Here is a 21,074-nt window from a genome sequence, read left to right as displayed (position 1 = left end):
GATAGCTCCATACACTTCATCCACTTTCTTGCTATGATTTTAACCCCTTTGAAAAGAATTCTTCTATTTGACCTTCAAACCAGGATGTTGCAGCTTCTTTGATGTCTTCATCACTTGAAAAACGCTGTCCACAGAGAGATTTTTTTCAAAACTCAGAACAGGAAATAATCCAAGGGAGCCAGGTCAAGACTGTAGGGTAGATGGTTCAGTTGCTGAAACCCACATTCTCAGATGGCAACTTGTGATTGTCATGACATGTGACCCGGCGTAGTTATGAAGAAGCAGCATGCCTTCTCTGAGTTTTCCTCATCTTTTCTCCTTGATTGACTCCCGCAAAGTGATCATTGTGTTGGCGTAATTCTCTCTAGTTATGGTTGTCTTCATGAACTCCAGAAGCAAAAATCCTTCATCATCCCAGAAGGCAGTTGCCATGACTGTGCCTCCAGACTTTTCTGTCTTGAACTTTTTTGGGGTGGGGATGACTTGTGCTTCCACTGCATTGACTCCATTTTGGACTCAGGATCTCTGTGATAGACCCAAGTCTCATCTCCATTCACTATATGATGAAATTGATTCACTTGATCTTCATGGAGCATCTGCAAGTTCTCCTGACAGCACTGGATCCTTGTGGCCTTCTAACATGGCATCATCATTCTTGGAACCCATCTTGCACTAACCTTGGGCAAGCCCAACTTTTCATGAATTATTTTCCAAACTGTACCTGCCAAGAAACCCATTTCTTCAGCTATTCGGGAAACCTTAATTCATCTGTCTGACAAAATTAAATCTTTGACTTTCTTGCACATTTCTGCAGAAGTTGCTTTCACAGGCCGTCCAGTGTGAGGGTCATCTTCAATGGACTCTCTACCCCAATTAAACTGCTTGCTCCAAAATTTTACTTTGTAGGATGATGGGGTAGACTCGCCATAAATTGCAGTCATGCATTCATGGATTTCCTTTGGCTTTTTCCCTTCTGAGAAATTTTATCACTGAACAGTGCTTCGAATCTAGCAGTTTCTTACTTATTCGCATGAGGACTCTCCTGACATCCTTTCTCTTTGAATGTTAGATCACATTGAGCTGTAACTGTGCATGAAAAACCTTGAGATATGTCTCATCGTGCACAGAATTGTTTGAACATGCTTGCTACTTTATTTCATACTGAGGTAGATAAAATTGAACACCCCTCATATCGACATGCGTTATCCAGGAAGAGCATGTAATTGACTGATGTGGGGCTACTTGCCAGCAGGGGAAAGTGGGCATCTCTCTTGCTGCAGGGGTCAGGTCCATCGCAGTGGGGATATTCATGCAGCGGGAGAATGTGGGCATCTCTCCCGCTGCTGGGGGGGGGGGTTGGGTCAGTTGCAGCGGGGATTTATGCAGTGGGAGTGTGTGTTGATTGGCAGTGGGCTGTTATTGTGTTTTGGCTTTTTTTTTCCACCAGCGATGGGCACATGCAAATTTAGCGAGTCTTTGCTGCTGTCCACCAATCCTATTTGCATGCGGATTTTTTTGAAAATGTCTCGCTTTTTTAGATTCGCTATCCGTTGCTATTTAACATGGGTTTTTGAAAATCCTACCCTCAGTATTTTAAGTTTAATAAATGCAAATGAAAGGAACATTCAGCCACCCATGCTGCCTCTGCTGTACTTCGTAATCAGTCCCACATTTATTCTGGAGATCCAATTTCAAGATGTAACAGTTGTGGGGAGGGCCTTTGGATTACGAACCAACCATTTTTGCTTCATTTGCATGCAAGTAGTAAAGATGGTTCTGTGCTTTTCACACAACGTTTTTTTGAGGAAAAACACAAGTGGTAGAAAACAGCACAAATATATTTACAGTATTTGCATTTGTGTTTCTTGATGATTCAACGTTTTGGTAAAATTTGGTAGTGACTAAATTTGTTTATCTTTTATGTCACTGTAGGCTAATTCTGAAAATGCTGTGCAATCACAAAGCAAATGAAAACTTAGTAGTGGTTGGATTGAAGGCATTGAATATCCTCCTTACTTCTGGTATGTGTTTTTATTTTGTGTACTTTTAAAAATTTGAAATATGTTTAACAATGCTAGCTCAAGGGACTGTGGTGCCTTGAGACAATTTTTGCACTAGTTCCCACCCCCACAATCTGATCTCTCCCCCACTCAGTCGCACACTGTTCTGACCTGAGAAGTATATTTTTAATCCCTAAAAGCTAGTCAAAAATACCTTTTTATTAGACTAACAAACAATATATTACCTTATATTCCTTTTTTGTGTTTTATTTTGGAAAGGAACTATTAATTGTACTAAGGAAACTTGATTCTGTAATATTCTTATTGATGACAATTCTATAAAGGGTGCCCAAATTCTAGGCACTAAACTAGTATTCTATCACAGCAAATTTTTATGCCTAATCCCATTATAGAATACTAGCCTAAGTCATAAGAACATAAGAATTGTCATACTGACACAGACCGAAGTCCATCAAGCCCAGAATCCTGTTCCCAACAGCGGCCAACCCAGGTCCCAAGTACCAGGCAGAAACCCAGAGAGTAGCAACATTCCAGAGCTGAGATTGTGATGTCATAAAGCCTCATTCCACCAATGCTTAAGAGCCAGCCTCATCAGTGATTCTCACAATAGTTTGATTATCCTATACTTGACTCACCTAAGAACATAAGAGCTGCCATACCGGTACAGACTGAACGTCCATCAAGCCCAGTATCCTGTTTCTAACAGTGGCCACCCAGGTCCCAAGTACCTAGCTGGATTCCAAGTAGTAAAACAGATTTTGTGCTGCTTATCCTAGGAATAAGCAGTGGATTTTCCCAAGCCATCTTAATAAGGCCTATGGACTTATCTTTTAGGAAATTATCCAAGCCTTTTTAAAACCCCACTAAGCTAACTGATTTCACCATATTTTCCATGTTTTGTTTTGATAATTGCACAAATATTTAAATAATTTAAAAATTGATAGATTTAATAAAAGGGGGTTTTGACTAATGATAGCTTGCAAGTGGCTGACCTGTTAAGACAAGTTCTAAAATCAGGCAGCTGCGGGCACTTGAAGTCTTTTCCCCTAGGCAAAAAAATTGAACACATAGTTGATTGTTAAGCAATTTGATTCCACACAGATCCATTGATTAACTTTGGAGTTATATAAGTATACTAGTCTTATAGCCCGTTACATTAACGGGTGCTAGAATATATGTGTGTGTGTGTCTCTCTATTTCTTTCTCTCTCTCTCCTTAGCCGCTTTCTTTCTTTCTGCCTTTCTTTTTCCTTGGCTGTCCATCACCACCCCTTGCCTGCTCACCCTGTCCATTCTCCCTTCCTTTTACCTCCCCTGTGTCCACCACCACCCCTTCACAGCTCTCCTTATGCAGCAGCAGCCCTTCTCCCTTTGGTTTACCTCCCCCCTGTCCAGCAGCACCTTCCTTCTCCCCCTGTCCAACATTAGGCCTCCGTTCCTTTTTCTTTACCCCCCCCTGTCCATCAGCACCTCTTTCCTTCTCCCCCTGTCCAGCAGTAGGCGTCCCTTTCTTTTTCTCCCCCCTCCTCCTTCTTATCCCTATGATACACTTACCTTGCTCTGCCTCTGATCAGAGGCTCCCGACAGCCGCCCAGTTGCACCCATTGGAAAAGTTCCCTCTGCGGCATCCCGCACCCCTCCTGACGCGACTCCGCTGTCTTTCTTTCTGTCTGTCTCTGTTCCTGGCCCCCTTTGTCTGTTTGTCTTTCTGTATATCTCCCTGCCCCTGTGTCTTTCTTCTTTTCTTTCTGTGTTCTTCCTCCCTCTGTCTGTCTGTCCGAAGCAGCATTCACTCCCCCTCCATTTCCCTCCTCCCACACCAGTTCCCTGTGCACCTGCCCCTGTGTCTTTCTTCTTGTCTTTCTGTCTCCCTTCCTCCCTTTGTCTGTCTGTCCAAAGCAGCATTCCTTCCCCCTCCATTTCCCTCTCCCCACACCAGTTCCCTGTGCACCTTCCCCTGTGTGTTTCTTCTTGTAGCGTTTCCTCTACCCCCTTTCCCTTCCCACAGTCGCGACTACAAACGCGCCCCCCCTTCCCTTCCCTTACCGCGGGCCCGACTGGCGATTTAAGCAGCGTGTCAGCACTCTTCACACGCTGCTTTGGGTCCTTCTACTGCCCTGATTTACTCTGGCACGTCCGGAGCAAATCAGGGCAGTAGAAGGGTCCGAAGCAGCGTGTGAAGACTGCTGACACGCTGCTTAAATCGCCAGTCGGGCCCGCGGTAAGGGAAGGGGGGGGCGGCAAATGATTCGGGTCCCGGGCAGCGGAAAGTTGCAGGGCTCCTCGGTGGGGGCGCTGAGTGGCCGCGATCCCTCTCCTCCCAGACCCCTCCCCCCGGAGGAACGGAGATCGGCGGCTACAGCCGCTGGCTTCGGCGTCTTCTATCCACTGCGGCCAACTCTAGCGGAAACAGGAAGTAGTCAGAGAGGGCGGGCCGCAGTGGACAGAAGACAGCAAAGCCAGCGTTAGCGCAGTGCAGCGCTTTTCTCTTTATTTTTAGAAGCGGGAGAGCCGGCGAGAAGGAGGAGGTGGTGGTTTAGGCAGTGAGTGAGGGCGGGAGGGGGGGGGAGTCGCCGGCTGTGCTGTGCTTTCCCGATCTGTCCGCCGCATACGCACTCTGGCCACGGACCTACGGATCAGGGAAGACAGATCACGCAGGTCTGAGTGCGCATGCGCAGCTAGCTTTTTATTATATAGGATGACAATCTTCATATAGGATGATTCTTTATTTTTACATTTTTATTTTTCAAAAAGAAATACCCCACTATTTACCCTTCTTCATTGAGAATAATGACCATTTAAACCTACTCTCTGTTTTCTGTCTTTCAACCAGTTCTTAATCCATAATAGGACATTACATTGTATGTACGTACTGATGATTTTATATTGTGTTTTATTCTCTGATTGTCCAGCACTTCTTTTTGTAAACCGCCTCGAACTATCATGGCTTTGGCGGTATCTATAATAATAAAAACCCTAAGTGTGCATGCACACTCCTACTTGCGTGTTCCATGATCAGTAAGTCCCTGGCAGGTAGGAGTGCGCATGCGCGCTTAGGGTTCTGTTTTCGTGTAAACCAGTTTGTTGTTATTGTCACACACACACACACCCCCGGCGCACCTGAACCCCCGTTGACCCTCCCACCCGACCTTCCCACCGCGAGACGACCACAAACCTCCCAGCTCCAGCAGCGTCCGCAGCACTCTAAACACGCTGCTTCACAGCCTTCTACTGCCCTGATTTCCTCTGCCGCATCCCTGATGACATCATCAGCGACAGAGACGCGGCAGAGGAAGTAGAAGACCGTGAAGCAGCGTGTTTAGAGTGCTGAGGACGCTGCTGGAGCCGGGAGGTTTGTTGGTCGTCTTGCGATGGGAGGGTCAGTGGGGTCGGCTGCTCGGCGGCAGTAGTGGCAGGGGGTGGGACAGATGGAAACATGCTGCTCAAGGGTTATACTGCACAGGGGGATGGAAGGCAGGAAGGCAGGATGGCTTCGGATGGTGGGGGTGGGACAAAGTCTGGAAGGCAGTGAGGGGGACATAGGAAGGAGGCACTGAGGGCACTAAGGACACAGGACAGGAGCACTAAGGAGATGGGAAGGAGCCACTGGGGGCACTAAGGACACAGGATGGAGGCACTGGGGGCAATAAGGACATGGGAAGGGGGCACTATGGACACAGGACGGAGGCACTGGGGGCACTATGGACACAGGACGGAGGCACTAAGGACATGGGAAAGAGGCACTGGGGCCACTAAGGACATAGGAAGGGGTACTAAGGACATGGGAAGGAGGCACTAAGGACATGGGGAGGAGGCACTAAGGACATGGGAAGGGGCACTAAGGACATAGGAAGGAGGCACTGAGGGCACTAAGGACATAGGATGGAATCTACTCTAGCACCCGTTAATATAACGGGCTTAAACACTAGTACAAGAATAAAATTATTATTATTATTATTACCTCCTATCCCATGACTTTCTAATTTCCTCAGAAGTCTTTCATGAGTTTCTTTCTCAAATGCCTTTTGAAAATCCAAATACACAATATCAAACGGTTCACTTTTATCTACATGTTCATTCACCCTCTTCAAATAAATGTAGTAGATTTGTGAGGCAAGATTTCCCTTGATTAAATCCATGTTGGCTTTCTCTCATTAATCTATGCTTAGGTACCCTACATGCTTGAATATAAACCGAGACCCCCATTCCCATCCCCTAAAAAAAGGAGGAAAAATGGTTGACAGGGGCTTAATACTTAAGTGCCCTGCCCTGCCAGGCTCTGCACCCAGGTTCCTTTCCTACTTGCCAGGCTCTGTACCCAGCCCCACTCAATCACTGCACCCAGCCCCACTCAATCCCTGCCAGGCTCTGCAACCAGCACTTCTCACTCCCTGCCAGGCTCTGCACCCTGTCTCCACTCCCTCCCGATACCTTGCAGGCCTCCACTTGGCCTGCCTTAAGACCTGGTGGTCCAGCGGTGGGACGGGATATGAGGGTACCCCTGACTTCCCTGCACACCCCTTGACTCCTTGGAGAAAAATCCCTTCTGCTTCCTGTGCCTGCCAAAATTGACAACCACTCCTCCCTCCTACCTCCCCTGCATACCTTTCGGGTCCCTGGTAGCCAGCCAGTGCACAGAGCAGGAGCAATCTTCCTGTCCTTCTGTTCCATTCGCAGAAGCCAATCAGCCAAAGGCCTTGAACAGAGAAGGAGGGCAGGAAGATCACACCTGCTCTGTGCACTGGCTGGCTACCAGGGACCCGAAAGGTATATGGGGGAAGTGGGAGGGAGGTAAGGTTGCCAATTTTGGCAGGCACAGGAGGCAGACGGGATTCCTCCTGTCCCGTAAACCGCGAGGCCGCTGAGGAGTCTGGGGATGTGCAGGGGAGGAGGGATTTTGGATTTGGCTGGGATGGGAGCTGAGGGGGGATCCCTCATTCCCAGTCTACCGCAGGACCACTGGGTCTTGTGGCATGCCCTGTGGAGGCCTGCAGTAGGTCTGGGAAGGGGGCAGGTAGGTGATGGCCCGAATATAAGCCAAGACCATATATTTGGACCATTTTGTTGGCCCCAAAATCTCAGCTTATATTTGAGTATATATGGCATATAGAAACATAGAAACATAGAAAGATGACGGCAGAAAAGGGCTACTGCCCATCAAGTCTGCCCACTCTATTGACCCACCCCATTAAGTCTGAATGCTAATGACCTAGTTCCTTAACTCGACCCTCGTAGGAATCCCACGTGGATGTCCCATTTATTCTTAAAGTCGAGCACGCTGGTGGCCTTGATCACCTGCACCGGAAGTCTGTTCCAGTTATCTACCACCCTTTCTGTGAAGAAATACTTCCTGGTGTCACCACTAAATTTCCCTCCTCTGAGTTCTTTATAATAGTCTCTACCAGTTTGCTTGGCACTGGTCTTTATAATAGCCTCTACCATTTTGCTTGGCACCGGTTTATAACTTCCCAGATCACTTCTGGAACCTTTTTAAAAAATCTTTGTCATATTGGCCACCCTCCAAACTTCTGGTACTATGCTGGATTTTAAAGAAAAATTACAAATTACTAACAATAGCTCTACAAGTTCATTTTTCAATTCGGTCAACCCTCTGGGATGTATATCATCTGGTCCACACGATTTGCTACTGTTCAATTTGTCAAATTGACCCATTATTTATTTATTTATTCCATTTTCTATACCGTTCTCCCAGGTGAGCTCAAAATGGTTTACATGCATTTATTCAGGTATTCAAGTAGTTTTCCCTCTCTGTCCCGGCAGGCTCACAATCTATCTAACGTACCTGGAGCAATGGGGGGATTAAGTGACTTGCCCAGGGTCATAAGGAGCAGCGTGGGTTTGAACCCACAACCTCAGGGTGCTGAGGCTGTAGCTTTAACCACTGTGCCACACTCTCTCCTATATGGGGAACCGCGCTGAATGGCCCATGCTGCTCCCGATGCTCATAGGAACTCAATGAGCATCGTTAGCAGCACGGGCCATTCAGCGCAGTTTCCCGCACTAAAAACTGCTATCGCAGTTTGATAGAAGAGAGCCTTAGTTGTCCTGTTTTAGCACCTAATTGATGCCTAATGCTCCTACTTTGAATCAGGTTGGGCAGACTGGATGGACCATTCGGGTCTTTATCTGCCATCATCTACTATGTTACTATGTACATAATTGTGCCTTAAGAAAAGGAATTGTTTTAATTTATATCTCTTTTATTGCATAAGAAATAGACTGGTTTCAAGTAAACAAGTGTATCAATAAGAACTTATAAATCTCATTGTTATACTTAGAGTTCACAAACTTTTTCTCAGCGCTGCATTTGATCCCAAAGCAAATATAAATCCTGAAATTTTTTTTAAGACTTTTGAATAATCAGCAGGTTGAGCCATTTTTTTCACTATATTAAAAATGTTAGTACTTATTGCATGCATGGCTGAAATATTACATGGTGCATAGAGGATTTCTTTAAACCATTCTGAAATATGTATTTCCTTATTAATCTTGCAGATTTTTTTCCCAAAAGAAGCAATTTCTTAAAATGCTTTCAAATGTAATTGGGTGAGATTACCAGATTTTTTGCTCCATAAGACACACTTTTTTCCACCCAAAAGTGGGTGGAAATCTTGGTGCGTCTTATGGAGCGAAGATACAATTTTTAACCCCCCTGCACCTTTTTAAAACACCCTCCGCCTCCCCTCCTTTTTTTAAAGCACGCCACCGTCATCATAGTCCTGGTAGTCCAGCTTGTATCCCTCCCTCGCTAGCGGCGCACAGGTCAGGAGCATGGAGGTCAGGCGTGAGCTTTCCACGCTCCTGCTTGGGACCATGCCACTATCTGAATGGCTGCCCTGAGTTCACGCAGGACTTACGAGAACTCACGGTAGCCATTCATATAGCAGCGCGGGGCCAGGCGGAAGCGTGGAAAGCTCACGCCTAACCTCCGTGGTCCTGACCTGTGCACTGCAGAAATAGGACAAAACAACCATCTATTTAAAAAGGTACCGGGGGGTGGGGGGGGGGTGAGGGGAGACCAGAGCAGACCGGAGATGAAAGGGCTGCCACTGTAGAAGATGGACCTTTCTTCCTTCCCTCCCCTCCCCCCTTGTGCAAGGGGGCTATATTAGGGGCAGACACGTTAATCAGCACCAAATTAATTTTGTGCATCTTTCTTTTTATCATATTTTTGGGAAAGGTAATTCTCCCTATAATTGTACTTCCTGTCATTTCTCCCTAAAGTCCACAGCTTCTGTGAACAATGCATTGTAAACTGGAGATTGTTGATGTGTCATGTTTTCCAGGGGTTAAAATGTTAACCTGTTCTGGGAAGAGCTCTGACCCGCAGCATTTTTCCTGGAGCTGGTTAAAGAGTCACTCATTGTCTCGTCTTCTCACACATCAGAGTCATCTGCTGGGGTCAAATTGTTATGGTTCTGCCTTTTTGTTACCTCTTATTGCCCTATAATGGGGCTATATTAGGGGCAGAAAGGGGTTTCAATGCCTCTTGTTTCTTCCCCCTAGGGCTGGGGTCTCTCAGGAACCAAGGCCTTAGCTAGTGGTTTCAATGCCTCTTGTTTGCTCCCCCAAGGGCTGAGATCTCTCAGGAACCAGGGCCTTGGCTAGTTCCAGCATTGATGCCACATAGATGTATTGTGACATGGGGGGGGGGATTTTCTTGTTGCTTTTGGGGGGTGGTGGGAGATATTGTAGTTCTAACATTGTGAATATTTGATGATATATTTTGATTGTCACTTTTCTGATCTTGTTACCACTGTTGTGTATTTTGTATACTGTTCTGCTTAATACAAATTGTTTGATCATAAGAGAGGGGGGGGGGGATGGGATGGGGTTGGGGGTTTCATTCTTTGTATTCTATATTTTTAAACTTCTAATAAAAAATATTTAAACTTAAAAGTACTGGGGGGTACAGGGGGATGATTTAGAAATACTGGGGGGGGGGAGGGCGATGATTTAAAAGTATTGGGGGGTACGGGGGGATGATTTAAATAGGTACTGGGGGTGAAAAAAATTGTTAGTTGGCTGGGACGGATCCCTCCTGTTATGGGCCTACCACTAGACCACCAGAGGGGGACAGGGTACAGAGCCTAGCAGGGAGGGGTGGGGGGGAGACAGGGTGCAGAGCTTGGCAAGGAGTGTAGGATTGGATACAGAGCCTGGCAGGGAGAATTTGGTTCAGAATGTTTTTTTCTTGTTTTCCTCCTCTAAATCTAGGCTGCATCTTATGGTCAGGTGTATCTTATGGAGCGAAAAATATGGTAATTATTCTGCCACCAATATATCTGCAGACAGTTGGTTTAATATGAATATTCACAGCTGTGATAACAATACTTAAGCGAGTGATAGAATACATGAGTGTGGCTGGTCTGATTCTACTCAGATTAGCCCTGTTTACACAATTTAATTCTTCGGCTGAATGCTGAACCATATAGCACAGTACAATCTGCCATTTGAATTAATTGGGAATATTTATACTTTCTTTAGATGTAATAACTCTTTTGCTTTTGGATGAAGAAGAGGATATTTTTAACTTAATTTTTAAGGCATTGAAAAATTTCTCTGAAAATGTAGACATTCAGAAATACGGATGCCAAGCATTGCAGCTACTGTTTGAGAGAGGTACAATTTCCATATTTTATCTCATTGTAACTGATTGATTGTAAAATAACATCTGACCATTTGTCTATTATTCATTACACCAGCTACACAGCTTTCTGTGCTGTGGTGTGAGAAAATGTTACAGTATAAGTCTAATCAGGCAAAATGAGATTCATTGGGAGAGGATTGTGTGAAGAATCGGATTACAACATTCAAGGTCAAGTGCACTAAAGTATTTTCATCATTTCGAGATTGTAGGGAGGTGTTTGGGGTATGGTTACTGCTTCTGAGCTGGTACAAAAAAATGGGGTTGGTTCACTTCCTAATATGTTTTTATTTTAGTAGGGGGGAGAGTCTTCCTTAGTTTTATGTATATTCATTAATCTTGTGGAGGTAGATAGGAGAGTGAAGGGTCTTCTTTTCATTGGGCTGGTGATGGTTTGAACTTTGGCCTTATCTTGTTGGAACAGCATTATGGTAAGGATATCAAAGTAAAAAAAAATCATAAAATTAATCATATGAAAGAAAAAATGAACATAACACATGTATCTCCACTTCAAAAAGGGGATACGTCTTCCATCCTGGGGTAAATTCCAATGTCTGAATTACCATCTTAAAGGGGAATTTTATAAAACATTGTCTAGCTGGTCATGGTACACGAATGCATGTGTTGTACTTGTTTTGAAAATGCAACTTAGACACCTATGTGCCTTTTGTAAAATTGCCTCTCCAAAAGTTACACCAGCTATTAAGCAGGAATACATTTTGTGCTTATATGGGCAGATTAGAATTGGTGGTATTGCATAAGAAACACCAGTACCAGTGACAGTTCTTCAAGTTTTTTATCCACCAGAAGAAAAAACTATCAAAGAACACGAGACAAACACAACAGAGGCAGGGGGCAATTCCAGCAAATGCCACGCTGGCAGCAACAACAAATCAATCAGTGGTAGTGATTTTATCAACAAAGTCTTTAACCCCTGCAGAAATCAACGTATTATCCAAGGGGATGTCTTTTGTTCCATCCACCCATTATGATACATTTCAATTCCAAACTGATTTAGAAATTTTTTTGAGAAAGCTGCATATCAAAATCTTTTTTGCAGACAGTCCACAAACATCAGATTCTTCATTAGTTAAAAACAAATCAGCATGGGTTCCACAAACTCCTATGGATCCAATTTTGGTAACATTTAAAAACAACAACTTAACCAAGGTAGAGAGAACAGCTATGAAAAATCTCAGTGATTCAAAAAAAAAAATATATAATGATAAAACAGGCAGATAAGGGGGGTGAGCTATGGTGGTACTCAATCGCACAGATTATGAAAGAGAAATTGAAAATCAATTGGGTGACATAAAAACATACAAGAAATTGAGTACAGATCCTACTAAAAAATTAAAATCTTTAATCCAAAAAATAATAGCAGATGCATTAAAGTCAGGATTTGTAACTAAACAAGAATTCAGGGTCCACTATAAATGCGCCTGTTTAACTTTCAAAATCCTATATGGTATCCTCCCTCCCTTTATCCCTCTTTCTTGGAATTCCTCAAACCCTAATACCACCAGATCCTCCCACAAATTAAAACTATCCTTCCCCTCGCTAAAAGGCATTTCCCACACAGGAAAGCTAGGGACCTCCCTCCACTTCAAAATCACTGAGCTCTGGAACAACCTTACCTCCCCTCTTCGGAACTTGAGCTCTCTCCAAGTTTTCCGCAAACATCTGAAAACCTGGCTTTTCTCAAAAAATGAAAGTCTCCCTCCAACTTAGGAATCAAGGAAACTCTTATATCTTGGCATCCCAAGTCCTCTAAATTTTCTTCACACTTCTACCTCTAACCCTCTGTTGTAGTTCATAGAAACATAGAAACATAGAAATAGACGGCAGATAAGGGCCACGGCTCATCTAGTCTGCCCACCTTAATGACCCACCCCTACCTTTCTCTGTGAAGAGAACCCACGCGCGGTTCCTTCCTTTTTCTCCTCTGTAAACCGCGTTGAGCTCTACGAACGTGGAGATGTTGCGGTATACAAACCTAAGGATTAGATTAGATTAAATGTACAACACTCTTCCATTCCAGTGCTATATACAGTACCTAAAATATATAAATGCTTAGTTAATCCTTTAGGCTGGCCAATAATTTTATCTTGAGGCTCATTATTGGAACCCTTATCAGTATATGCAGACCTGTTCCTAAGGGAAGAAGTAGTTAAACACAAAACATACATTTCTTGAACATTTTGGATTCCATAGAAAATCAAGAACAACACTGGTTGATGGTAACTTTAGATATCAAATCATTATACATATCAATACCCCAGGCCGAAGCATTAGAAGTGATCAGGACAGCATTAGAACAACAAATACGGCCTCAGAAAGTACCTAGTGAATTTATTATGAAACTAGCAAGAATTTGCTTAAAATAAAATTTTTTTATTTACAAACAAGCGGTGTGGCCCTGGGAGCGTCGTTTGCTCCTTCAGTAGCATGTTCTTATATGAACAAATTTGAAAGAGATTGGATATTCTGTTCTTCCTTTCAACACAAAATTCACACATGGGTCCGATTCATCGATGTTGTTTTTTATGTCATGGGTTCGGAACTGTGGAAAAATTTACAACATTTAGGGCTCCTTTTACGAAGGTGCGCTAGGGCCTAACACGCCGAATAGCGCATGCTAAATTGCTATGTGCGCTAGCCGCTACCGCTTCCTTTTGAGCAGGCGGTAGATTTCTGGCTAATCCGGTGAGTGCACTAAAACTGCTAGCGCACCTTCGTAAAAGGAGCCCTTAATCAGTGGCTTGCCTCGTGTGACATCAGCATCTAGTTTACTTATCAAATTTCTACCCAAAAGATAACATTTTTGGATGTGGAAGTTAACTCAAATGTCAGAAGGTTTTTCAACTTCATTTTATAAAAAAGAAACTGACCGCAATTCTTTTCTACACAATTCTAGCTGCCACCCGAAACATTTATGTGAAAATTTACCATTTTCTCAAGTTTTGAGATTTAGAAGAATTTGCAAAACTGATAAAGACTTCCAAAGAAATTCATATAACTTAATGGAAGAACTAACAGGCCGGGATTATAACAAAAAATTACTGAAGAAAGCATACTACAGAGCCAAATTCAATCACAGAGACTATTTATTACAATCTACAAACAACATAGTCACCACCGAATATCCACATTTACAAACAATGGTCATGCAATACTCACATGCTAATGGGCATCATTAAAAATAGTTGGCGAATTGTACAAACTCATCCTTTATTTAAGGACAACAAATTAAGAATGGCATATAGCCGAGGCGTAATCTCAAGGAAATTTTAAGCCCTTCTAATCCCATTAGGACAATACAGACATCCAAAATCACTGGGCATTATAAATGCGGGCACTGTAAATGCTGTGACAACACTATGCAAATTAAGAAATTTGATGGAATATGGTACATCTTGAAGAATTTCACCGATTGCAATACCAGCTTTGCCATATATGTCGTGATGTGTCCATGTCCTAAAGCCTACATAGGCAAAACCAAACGAAGCCTAAAAATAAGGATGAATGAACACAGATCCAATTATAAGCATCTCAAGAAGGAAGCACTAATGATTGCGCATTGTATTGATCACAAACGCATATTTTCAAATTTACATTGGGCTATATTTGACATCGAAAAAAGGAACATTAGGGGAGGCAACAGAGATAAACTATAACTCCAAAGAGAACAAAGATGGATCCATAGACTGCAAACTGTTGAACCTAAATGGTTAAATATAAACATTGAGTGGAAAGCCTTTTTTAAAGCAATTTCAACATGAGACTCCTTTTATATGTACCAAATCATATATGCCTTAGGAAGTAGAGTACATAATCTAGTGCAGTGGTCTCAAACTCAAACCCTTTGCAGGGCCACATTTTGGATTTGTAGGTACTTGGAGGGCCTCAGAAAAAATAGTTAATGTCTTATTAAAGAGATGACAATTTTGCATGAGGTAAAACTCTTTATAGTTTATAAATCTTTCCTTTTGGCTAAGTCTTAATAATAATATTGTCATTTATAGCGAAAGAGACATATGATCATGAAACTGTTTTATTTTACTTTTGTGATTATGATGAAAATACCGAGGGCCTCAAAGTAGAACCTGGTGGCCCCGGATCTAGTGTCATCATGTAATGGAACCTTATCATAGTGCAATAGTGTACCACGGGCAATAGTTATAGGCAATCATGATTAAGATCTATAAGAGTAAGTGACGTGCCAATGTAGTGAATCAATTTTGTAAAGGTGTTATGACTATTAGCGTTCCTTATATTTTCCAAAAGTTTATAAGTCTAAGAACATTTCAATGCAAAGTCCAAGTTTGCATTCCAAAAACAGTGTATTTTCTACAACGATCTTTCATCCAATAGCTGAGACCAGAGTTTACGTGAGCAGTTATCCAGAATGCAAAATCTCATTGGATCTTTGCCCAATTGAGGTCTTGGTATAAAAACCAGTTGCATGTTATATGAATAGCTGAACAAGCTATTTTTCCAGACATAAGTAAGAAACACCTACAGATATATTGTATAAACGTAGGTGATATTTATTTACTGGGATTTATTAACTGTCTTTTCATGAAAAGATTCTCCCAAAGTGGTTTACAATACATTGAATAGTAATCAGGTACTCTAAGGTCTCCTTTTACGAAGGTGTGCCAGCGGTTTTATCGCACGCACTGGATTAGCGCGGTTATAGCGCGCGCTAGCTGAAAATCTACTGCCTGCTCAAAAGGAGGCGGTAGCGGCTAGTGCACGCGCTATTCCGCGCGTTAAGGCCCTAGCGTACCTTCGTAAAAGGAGCCCTAAGTATTTTCCCTATCTGTCTTGGCAGGTTCACAATCTAACTGTGGTTCCTGGGGCAATGGAGTGTTGTGTGACTTGCCCAGAGTCTCAGGGAGCAGGCTGGGAGTGAACTCGCCACCTCAGGGTGGTGAGTTAGCAGCTCTAATCACTAGGCCACTCCTCCATGAGCCCTTAACTTTTATATGCATATATACCCTAGGGGAATTTTATAAGTGTTAGCCTTAGCCTTAAACTTAGGTTTACGTGTTCAAATTGCCTATAACAGGGGTGTCAAAGTCCCTCCTCAAGGGCTGCAATCCAGTCGGGTTTTCAGGATTTTTCCAATGAATATGCAACTGTATAGATCCATGGTGAGGCCCCACCTGGAATACTGTGTGCAATTCTGGAGGCCGCATTACCGTAAGGATGTGCTGAGACTGGAGTCGGTCCAGAGAATGGCCCACCCGGATGGTCTCGGGACTCAAGGATCTCCCGTACGAGGAACGGCTGGATAAGTTGCAGCTGTACTCACCCGAGGAACGCAGAGAGAGGGGTGACATGATCGAGACATTCAAGTATCGCACGGGCTGCATCGAGGTGGAAGAAGATATCATCTTTTTCAAGGGTCCCGCGGCAACAAGGGGGGCATCCGTGGAAAATCAGGGGTGGGAAACTGCACGGGGACACCAGGAAATTCTTTTTCACTGAAAGGGTGGTTGATCGCTGGAATAGTCTTCCACTTCAGGTGATTGAGGCCAGCAGCGTGCCTGATTTTAAGGCCAAATGGGATAGACACGTGGGATCTATTCACAGAGAAAGGTAGGGGAGAGTCATTGGGGTGGGCAGACTAGATGGGCCGTGGCCCTTATCTGCCGTCTATTTCTATGTTTTTATGTTTCTATGAGATCTATTTGTATGCACTGCTTTCATTGTATGCGATTAGATCTCATGCATATTCATTGGGGAAATCCTGAAAACCTGACTGGATTGTGGCCCTTGAGGAGGGACTTTGACACCCCTAGCCTATAAAGTTAACCTCTGTAGACCTTTTTGGGCAAGGAAAATACCTGTAATATGTATTGCTTGGATTTGGAAAGGCAAACTATCAAAATCAAATCCTGGCACATACTTCTGCTGGCTTGCCCTTATCCTGGCTCTGTCTTTTCCCACCCCCCCTCTCAGAGAAAAGTACCCGCATTGTTGATAGCACATGTTTTCTTTAAACAAGCAATGTTTATGCAAGCACATTTGCTGGTGATGTTCTCTGGATGGATCCTTTGATGCTCTCCACTTTGCTCAAGAAAACTGCTTCTTTTTAAAGCTCCCCAAGTATGCACAGGTATTTCTGCACTCATTGTAACTCTCCCACTGCTCTTTTTTTTTTTCTGCTGAACTGTTTGGATGTTTACTGGCTCTTATGTTTACTTAATCCAAAAAGCCCCCACAAAAACTGAACCAAAAAAAAAATAAAAACAAACCAAAAAATAGAAGGAAAAAGATTTTTTTCTTGAACAATCAAGATGGATAGCCCAACTCTCCGGTTTCCGTGGGAATGGAGTCTGTTCATTTAACTGACATTCTCGCTGACAAAAACATTGAAGATGATTCAAAACAAAGAGAAAAACTTCATGTTGATCGAGGGCTCAGCTCATTATGGCGGCAGCACCGCAGAAGGGGCTCCTAACTTCACCATCCCTCCCCCCCCTTTTTTTTCAAGCCCTCCCTCTGAAGAGACGGCTACAAAAATGAAGCACCAGGAGCATAAGCAAATAACAGGAGACATGGGCTGCAAGAACTCCTAAATGCTTTTCTACACATTTCACTCATATTTTTGAGTCATTCAAAAGATCGAGTTAAAGCTTGGTTCATTCTTGTTACTCCTCAATGGCTCAGACAATGCTAGCTTCCCCTGCTACTGACTCTCACAGTGGACATCTATCTGAAGACTTCACCTACGCTTGTGCCTTCCCTTCCCCCACCCCTTCTATCTCTTTAAAATCGCTGCCAACACCAGCAACTATTCTAGCCTGCTGCTCGCGATGTCCTGGCTCTCTCTGAAATCGCTTCCGGGTTGCAGGACTAGGAAGAGAGCCTATGCCAGTGTGAGTAGCAGGCCGGAGAAGCTGCTCGCACTGGGGAAGATTTAAAGAGGTGGGAAGGGAGGGTGCAAGTGTGGCATGAGGGTGTGGAAGGAGTGGGGGTGGGGGAATGGGGCGCTACTGCCTCCTACCCTTGCTATGCCACTGAATACACCACATCTTGCACTTACTGGCCTGTAGTTCCCTACCTTTTCTTACTTGCACTTTTGTGGAAAGGGACTACCGTATTTTCGCGGATATAACGCGCACCCGTGTAAAACGCGCACACGGGTATAGCGCGCAGAAACCACAATATTATGTATAAAAACTTTTGTATACCGCGCTCACGGGTATAACGCGCATGCTGCCCGACTGTCCTTTCGCCCGCCCCGACTCTCCTCTGGCCGCCCCGACTCTCCTTTCGCCCGCCCCGACTCTCCTCTGGCCACCCCGACTCTCCTTTCGCCCTCCCCGACTCTATGTGCGCTGTCCCGACTCTCCGTTTACCCGCCCTGCCCTGCCCCCCCCCCGGCAGGACCACTCGCACCCCCACCCCGAAGGACCGCCGACTCCCCGACAATATCGGGCCAGAAGGGAGCCCAAATCCTCCTGGCCACGGCGACCCCCTACCCCCACCCCGCCCGACGCCCGATTCACCCCCCCCCCCAGCAGGACCGCTCGCACCCCCACCCCGAACGACCGCTCGCACGCGCTCCCACCCGCACCCGCGATCGGAGCAAGAGGGAGCCCAAGCCCTCTTGCCCGGCCGACTCCCCGACAATATCGGGCCAGGAGGGAGCCCAAACCCTCCTGGCCACGGCGACCCCCTACCCCCACCCCGCACTACATTACGGGCAGGAGGGATCCCAGGTCCTCCTGCCCTCGACGCAAACCCCCCTCCCTCCCTCCAACGACCGCCCCCCCCAAGAACCTCCGACTGCCCCACCAGCCGACCCGCGACCCCCCTGGCCGACCCCCACGACACCCCCACCCCCCTTCCCCGTACCTTTGCTAGTTGGCCGGACAGACGGGAGCCAAACCCGCCTGTCCGGCAGGCAGCCAACGACGGAATGAGGCCGGATTGGCCCATCCGTCCCAAAGCTCCGCCTACTGGTGGGGCCTAAGGCGCGTGGGCCAATCAGAATAGGCCCTGGAGCCTTAGGTCCCACCTGGGGGCGCGGCCTGAGGCACATGGTCGGGTTGGGCCCATGTGCCTCAGGCCACGCCCCCAGGTGGGACCTAAGGCTCCAGGGCCTATTCTGATTGGCCCACGCGCCTTAGGCCCCACCAGTAGGCGGAGCTTTGGGACGGATGGGCCAATCCGGCCTCATTCCGTCATTGGCTGCCTGCCGGACAGGCGGGTTTGGCTCCCGTCTGTCCGGCCAACTAGCAAAGGTACGGGGAAGGGGGGTGGGGGTGTCGTGGGGGTCGGCCAGGGGGGTCGCGGGTCGGCTGGTGGGGCGGTCGGAGGTTCTTGGGGGGGGCGGTCGTTGGAGGGAGGGAGGGGGGTTTGCGTCGAGGGCAGGAGGGCCTGGGATCCCTCCTGCCCGTAATGTAGTGCGGGGTGGGGGTAGGGGGTCGCCGTGGCCAGGAGGGTTTGGGCTCCCTCCTGGCCCGATATTGTCGGGGAGTCGGCCGGGCAAGAGGGCTTGGGCTCCCTCTTGCTCCGATCGCGGGTGCGGGTGGGAGCGCGTGCGAGCGGTCGTTCGGGGTGGGGGTGCGAGCGGTCCTGCTGGGGGGGGGAATCGGGCGTCGGGCGGGGTGGGGGGAGGGGGTCGCCGTGGCCGGGAGGGTTTGGGCTCCCTCCTGGCCCGATATTGTCGGGGAGTCGGCCGGGCAAGAGGGCTTGGGCTCCCTCTTGCTCCGATCGCGGGTGGGAGCGCGTGCGAGCGGTCGTTCGGGGTGGGGGTGCGAGCGGTCCTGCTGGGGGGGGGGAATCGGGCGTCGGGCGGGGTGGGAACTATGTAGAAAAACTTTTGTATACCGCGCTCACGCGTATAACGCGCGAGGGGTATGCGCGGTAGGTAAAAACGCGTATAACGCGCGCGTTATATCCGCGAAAATACGGTACATCAGCCCTTCCCCAGTCCTCCAGTGCCACTCCTAACTCTAGACAAGCATTGAAAACGTCAGCCAGTGGAGCTGCCAATAACTTTCCAAAGATCTTTCAGTAACCTCTGATGTATGCCATATGGCCCCATCGCTTTGTCCACCTTTAGTTTAACTAGCTCCCCACGAACACAGCCCTGTGAAATCATTCAGGGTTTACCACACCTCCATTCCTGTTTGTGCCTGTTCCTGGCCCTTCAATTATGAACTCGGAACAGAAATATTTGTTAAGCAATTCAGCCTTATCTTTATCAGCTTCTACATATTCCTCCCGTTCACCTTTTGAGTTTCATAGTGCCACTCTTGTACTTCCTCTTATCACTAACATACCTAAAAAATGTCTTGTCCCACCACCATTTTATAGTGTTGGCTAATGTTTCTTCCATTTGCATCTTTGCTTTCCTGACAGTTTCTCTTACCTTTTCCAGATACTTTTTGTCTGTCTTCCTCTTTCTGTGATCTCTTGTAGTTTTATGAAGTGGAAGGACACTTTAAAAAACCTTAAAAATGCATAAAAGTTAAAAATTATATTTAAGGTTATTGCAAGGGCATTGCTTTCCAGAAGGCTAACCTCTTTTTTCTTACCTTTTTCAGCTACTATGAGAACCAAAGCAACCTCATACTTCTACTTATTTCTTTACAAAATGGTTTGTTGCCCTTCCAATAGCTCATTTCAGTTTTGCCCACTGCTTTTCTTCTTCCAGATGTTCCCGTCCAGACAAAGTTTCTGTTTTCTATTTCTTCCAGATGTAATCCTTCATGTGAACATAGTTAGTTTTTTAAAAAACTCTACAACCTTTGCTTTGAAGTTTCTTAAAAAAATTATGATATGGACTGAAGAGCATTGGGAGGAGATGCAATAAGCATGATCATGCCGGTACATTCTCAGGGACTTAAAAAAAAAAAAAAAAAAAAAAAAGGTTTCCCTGAGCAAAGAGGAAAACACTGCATGTAGGAACAACCTGGAGGACATATCAGCAAGTAGGGCTGCATTCCCCTGCTGTCTACAGAGAACTCAAGTTACAGGTAAGCAACTATGCTTTCTTCTCCCTGTAGAGCAGCGGTCTCAAACTCAAACTCTTTGCAAAGGCACATTTTGGATTTGTAGGTACTTACCTCTTGCAAAGTTGTCATTTCTTTAATAAGACATTAACTATTTTTTTCTGCGGCCCTCCAAGTACCTACAAATCCAAACTGGATTATCTGAAATCTGAAATTATCAGAAGCAATTAAGGAAAGATTTATAAATCTTTCCTTAATTGCATCTGATAATTTCAGCTATACACAGCTGAAAGCAGTGCAACATGCAGAAAGTGAAAAACTGTGTCTTCGCTAATATGTCTCAGTTCTCTTGCTGTGAACCACCCAGAACTTCCGGTTGGGTGGTATATAAGAAAATAAATTATTATTA

The 21,074-nt window shown here is 45.5% G+C and overlaps 1 protein-coding gene across 1 annotated transcript in view; it reads left to right on the top strand.

The window, feature by feature from the left end:
• Window positions 1-21,074, top strand: part of LRRK2 (leucine rich repeat kinase 2) — a 253,679-nt gene that overhangs the window by 8,262 nt on the left and 224,343 nt on the right. The window contains 2 exon segments of the mRNA XM_033958543.1: window positions 1,933-2,021; window positions 10,529-10,663. Of these exon segments, the coding sequence (XP_033814434.1) occupies window positions 1,933-2,021; window positions 10,529-10,663 (224 nt within the window).

Source organism: Geotrypetes seraphini, chromosome 9 (assembly GCF_902459505.1).
Source record: "Geotrypetes seraphini chromosome 9, aGeoSer1.1, whole genome shotgun sequence".
Lineage (NCBI taxonomy): Eukaryota > Metazoa > Chordata > Amphibia > Gymnophiona > Dermophiidae > Geotrypetes > Geotrypetes seraphini.
Note: the sequence above shows the minus strand (reverse complement) of the source record. Positions and strands in the feature narration are given on the sequence as shown.